A 5,852-nucleotide genomic window follows, 5' to 3' on the forward strand; every position below is an offset into this window, starting at 1 on the left:
AACATATTAAAATGCTATAAAAAATAGGAAAAAAATATATATTGCTTACGGATATAAAGAAATCTCTGGCAACATTTACTTTAGTTATGTACGTACAATGGTCGGCGATTATAGCAAAACAATAAAGACGACTTTGATGGTCATCAAGCTTTTTTCGTATTACAAGTTTACAAGTAATTGAAGAGAACCTTTTTAAATTGACAGCTTATTTATGTTTCCATGTTTATGTGTATCCATGCTGTTTAAAAGCTTAACATAAATTAAAATTGAAATCGAAAGTCTTCTTCATTTTATTGATGCAATGACGCTGTACATTATGACAAACTTTGTGTAAATGTTTAGGTCAAGTCAGCAGGTTTACAATGTGACACTCTTCTTTCTTTTCTTCATGTCGTTCTACGGATTCCTAGGTGAAATTTAAAGATTCATTACAACTGTGTAAGACGATAAAAAGCATAAACGTTTGGAGTGTTTCTTTAACTTGGATAATGGATAAGAAAAAAAATAAAAGTTCAAACGTTGTGATTAAAATCTCTATTTTGAAACCATTTGGATCGTAGACGAATTTTCATATGGATTGGGGGAAGAAAAGTTTAACTTTTCTTGATGATAATATTTTTTTGAATTGTGTATAATATTTACACTTGCACAAATTGTAGTTCATCTCTTAACACATGATTTCAGGTGTTCAGCTTTTCGGAGATCTGCACAATCATTGCGTTCGTGAATGTGTTCAGGAATAACTTTTATAAAAAAATTAGAAGATAATTGGCATGAAATACCCCACTTACTATCCACTGCGTATTCAGTGATTAGAAAACAATCCAAGTCTAAACTAGTTTACCCAAGATTAAGCAATTTAATCACCTCTTGCTCTACAATTCAACAATCTTTAAACTTACGGAGTTGTCTTTTTTTCCCCCCCCCCCCCCTCTCTATTGATCTGAAAATGTAATAAAAGTGTGAATATAAAGGATCCCAACGAGGTTACAATCAATGACCTGACTATTCCTGACACATATTGCAAGGAGGAGACAGAGGAAAAATACGGATACGATTGCCCAGAGTAAGAAGTTTTATTTGATAAAATTGAAAATATTTTATCGAAAACCTCATATCCTTTTTTCACTTGTGCAAAATTATACAGTATCAAATTAGAAGCAACACTTAAAAAAAAGTAATAAAGTAATTACAGATTTAAAAAAACAGAGATCATAAGGGAAAGTCGATTTTTTTATTATTTCAAAACTTTTTGATATTTCAAAACTAGATTTTGAAACGATTGGAAAATTGTCTTTCCAAAAAAACGTTTTTTGGAAAGTTTTTTTAAAGGAATATTTTTACGATTTAAACGTTTTTTGAATTCAGTATTTCAAGGTTTAAGTACCTTTTTTAAACAACTTCTAAAAAAGGTACTTTATTATTTATTTTTTAAAATAGTTCTTTATTGAGAGAGAATTGTAGGGTCAAAAAGAGATCAGATTCAAAGATTAGAAAATAGAGTTTATTTGTTTTAGTGGTCTAAACTTTTAAGAAGATTAAAAAGAAAGAGTTTAGTCATTGCACCACTGCATTTTTATCAAAAATGGCTCAATTTATTATTAAAGCAATGAAGAAGAATAAAATATGCTGATATTTGTTTATATTTTAGCGGATTTAAGTGTATGAATCTGTCTAACAGGAGTAAATACGACATTGGGTTTACGGGGTTTGGAGATCTAGCGTTGAGCGTGTTTACAGTTTATCAAGCAGCTTCCCAGGTATGTATCTGTATATATATAAAGTTGTAATCTCTGTTTTTCTGTCTGTTTGATTGTCTGATTTGACCGATTTGTCTCAAATTTTGATTGGGGAACTCGGATGGACCACGGGAATGTTCTTAGCCTAGTTTTAAGATTCTAAGTTGAGTTTATCAAAAATTTGGTTTCCCGGTTAAATCAACCAAGTTCGGATAAACGGTAACTATGACTACCCTGGGTCCAAAAAATTAGTTTATTTATAAAGCAGTAATCTATGTTGTTTGTTTGTTTGTATGTCCGATCATAACTCAGGAACCCCATGACCGATTTGCCTTATATGGGTCGACTTTTAAAGGGAAACATCTAAAATAGTAAGTAGAGGAAGTAGAGGAAGTTTGGCATAAAACATGGCATGCTAATGTTTAAAGGGAAACATATTGATTGGGAATCTTGTTCTATGAGTCCTAACGAAGACTAACGAAAGTAAGGCAGGTTTCTATGCAGGAAAAAGATTGGAAAGAACTAGATTAAAATTTACAGATACAATTAACAAGTATGCTCTAGGCAGGCAGGCAGATTTCCTAGCTCGATTTAAAACATTGTTAGATTTCTATAGGATAGGGTTTGACCGGTAGATGCCGTGCCAGTACAAGGGCTCGGTCCGGTTCGAATTCAAATTGACCCTAGTCCATCGTGATGCAGATTAGTAGAATAATTGTAAATGTACCTAGGTATATGATTTTCCTATATCTGCAGGAGGGTTGGGTGTACATCATGTACAGGGCAACTGATTCACTTGATCCTTGGAAATCTTCCTTCTACTTTATCACAATGATCTTCTTCCTGGCGTGGATGGTGAAGAATGTCTTTATTGCGGTCATCACGGAGATGTTTAATGAGATCAGGTGACGCAATCATTAAAGGGATAGTATGCGTAATTTTAAGTGACCGTCCATGCACAAAAGGCAATGCCCGATTCACAACGGTACCAATAAAAGCTTTGTCTGTTCAAGTGTGAATTATATATTAATTTTTATAATTTTGAAAACTCATTATTTTTAATTGTAGATTCATTACAAAAGTAGCTTGCGCATTTCTATTATAGAAAAACATATATGAATTATCAGAATTAAACGTTTTAAAGCTAGAAAAAAACGACGATGGCATCCACATTATGCAACTAATGAAGGTCTCAAGGGTAACTGGCATTGTCATCTTTGCATGGAGGGTTACTTACAGTACATTTAAATGATAAAAACATACAAGGGAAGATTTATTGTATCTTAAATATTCTGTCTCCGCGCTCAGGCGGACTCTATTTACCTCAACGGTTTCACCGTTTTACCTGGCAGACGCTGAATACTCTTTTTCTATTAGTGCATTTCCACTAAAATCACGGAATTCTTTATTCTGAAAGCTTAGATTGTGGATATTTAGCAGTGGCTGAAACTTGACACTGTCCAAATCACAAAGGAATTAATTGCTTACAATTTAATACCTTTATCTTTGCAATCAAATATCGTAGACCTTAGATTTTTCAAACTATCAATTCTGTTAGATCAAATAGTCTAAGTTTGAAAAAGCTTACACCATAAGGTTCCAAAGATATACAGATTAGAAAATTTGAGGTTATGACAAAAACTCCGTTCCTTTCGTCCTCCGAACCATTTTTAAATTTCAGAGTTCAGTTCCAGCAAAAGTGGGGAGAAAGGGAGCATATTGGAGGAGGGGGAACCTTGCAGGTTCTTCAAGCAGATTCTAAACACAAACATAGGCAAGAAATATTTATTTACTAGTCCAACTTTGTGACCGAGTATCTCCTCTAGTTCTGAAAGAGATAAGCAAATTTTTCTGTTGACATAATAGAAAATTCAAAACATTTCTGTTATTCTCAAGAACCCTTTAATAAAAAAAGATATAAGATTTCAATATTACGTGAAATTTACTTCAGTATGATTTGATTGCCATATGTTTATATCAGCAAGGATTTAATGCAAGGAAAGTTATTTCAGACGTGTACGCATCTTTTGTGCTGCAGTGTACTGTCACTGGGCGGTAATGTAAACACAAGACGGATGTCGAAGCCTGACATGGGATCCATCTTTCACATATATAATCTATGAAATATTCTGGTCATAGGAAACTATTATGTGAACTATCAAAATTATCAAAATTCAATGCTTTTAACCTCCTCGGATAGTAAAAGAACACTGAGGCATCTTTTCTTGTTCACAAATTCCGCCCAGAGAGAACTGGTTTCAATATGTACGCAGAGTATACGCAACTGCAAATAACTTTCCTTGCATTACATTCTAGATATCAGAATAAACAAAAATTTCTTTTTTCTTCTTTCTTTTTCTTTATTTTTTTATTAACATCAATTAAGTTAAAGGGATTGTTCAGAGATGAAAACTTTTGAGCTAGATACCCTTAATACCGTTTAATCTGGACATCCACTGTGAACACTTTTAAAATCTGCTTAATTCGCTCTTTTTCCCTTTGTTTTGAATATCCGGATATACCACTGACTTATAAAATTTCATACACTTTTCTGGAAAGAAACTAAAGACTAAATTTATTTTGAGATTAGTAAAAAGATTGATCTTGATATCCACAATTATAAAGTGTTCAGCTCACCAGGTCAATTGACTAAAAATAAACCATTCAATTAGTTTCACTTACCTCGAAAGCCTTGTGTTAGATATCACCGTTTTGCTGTTTGTTTTTACAGATTAAACACACTTTTTTTGTTTGTTAATATTTGATAAATGGAGAGAAAGCACAAAGATTTCTTAATCATCGTTGCCAAGCAAAGGTTTACAAGTTTCATTGTGAATCGTTGATTTTACTCTTAATAATGAAAACTAATAATAACATTAAAGGGAGTGCGATCCGAGTTGAATGTTGCATATTTCCGAATTTGTATGGACGCTGCGTTCTATGGTGTGAGTCGTTTTTAACAATTTTCTCCTTATAGACGCAACAGATTGAAGTAAGATTAGTAGCGATCAAAAGCGTTTTTTTATCACATTAAGCTTATACCTCCTTTCATTTTTCGCGAACACTCCCTTTAAGACTCTGTTATAGATGGCAGCTTGTGACAGTAGATGAATTCCGACTAAAGGGTTGGGCTCCACAATTCTGCCATTCTATTCTTAGTTCTGCAGGAACAATCATTAATTCTCAAGGAATTTTAGAACTCTTAATTTTACATTATTTTTTACAAAAAAAAAGAACTTGTCGGATTGCTATACTTTTACGCTATCTGACTTCATAATAAAACAAAAATAGCAATATAAGTAACTTACCAGTAAAAGTATTAATAGTAATAAAAAAAACTTGCTATATCTAAATTATGATAAATATAACTTCTCTGCATCAGAATGATTAAAACCTGTTCAATAAAAATATACAAATTCATGTCATCGTAATGTGTACTATTAAGTGTGAAAAGTTATTGCTAGGATTTTTTATTTTTTCTATTTTGTTTGAGATCAAAATGAAATAATTTCATTTTGATTGAAAACATGCTAGATAAAGTAAAAATCCAAGCAAAAACTTTTCGCATGCATGATACCCATTTACAATAATAACGTATATAGTTTTCATCTTTTCTGCCCTTATCTAATGGTACTTTATCACCCTGTTGTAGAGTATAATTTGTAATTTTAATAGTAGGGTGATAAGGTTACTTTTTCGACCTGTTAAAGAACACCTTCGGAATTCGGTGTGATAAATTCTCTCTCTCAAAAGAAAAATTTACTAAAGGAATTTGAATGGATTGTTTGTAATAGTTTATCATATTATTGTGATGACTGTTACCGTTGCAAATGCTATTGTCACTGCTACAATAAGTTTCCAGGTATTGTATTTGGGATTTAAAGTTTAGTTTCAGATTTTAAATAAACCAGCTTAGTTTTGGGTTTAGATTAAGATTCATTTCCAACCAGTAGATTTTGGATAAACCATCTTAGTTTTGGGATTAGATTAAGATTTCATTTCCAACTAGTAGATTTTGGATAAACCATCTTAGTTTTGGGATTAGATTAAGATTTCATTTCCAACTAGTAGATTTTGGATAAACCATCTTAGTTTTGGGATTAGATTAAGATT

At 32.1% G+C, this 5,852-nt stretch overlaps 1 protein-coding gene across 1 annotated transcript in view; it reads left to right on the forward strand.

Annotated features, from left to right (window-relative positions):
- The first annotated feature begins 334 nt into the window (after window positions 1-334).
- Window positions 335-5,852, forward strand: part of LOC111718114 (sodium leak channel non-selective protein) — a 15,184-nt gene continuing 9,666 nt past the window's right edge. The window contains exons 1-8 of the mRNA XM_023493620.1: window positions 335-410; window positions 685-737; window positions 975-1,066; window positions 1,652-1,760; window positions 2,496-2,644; window positions 3,421-3,513; window positions 4,827-4,906; window positions 5,534-5,606. Of these exons, the coding sequence (XP_023349388.1) occupies window positions 335-410; window positions 685-737; window positions 975-1,066; window positions 1,652-1,760; window positions 2,496-2,644; window positions 3,421-3,513; window positions 4,827-4,906; window positions 5,534-5,606 (725 nt within the window). The remainder of the gene's footprint in view (window positions 411-684; window positions 738-974; window positions 1,067-1,651; window positions 1,761-2,495; window positions 2,645-3,420; window positions 3,514-4,826; window positions 4,907-5,533; window positions 5,607-5,852) is intronic.

Source organism: Eurytemora carolleeae, unplaced genomic scaffold, assembly GCF_000591075.1.
Source record: "Eurytemora carolleeae unplaced genomic scaffold, Eaff_2.0 scaffold1801, whole genome shotgun sequence".
In the NCBI taxonomy this organism is placed as follows: domain Eukaryota; kingdom Metazoa; phylum Arthropoda; class Copepoda; order Calanoida; family Temoridae; genus Eurytemora; species Eurytemora carolleeae.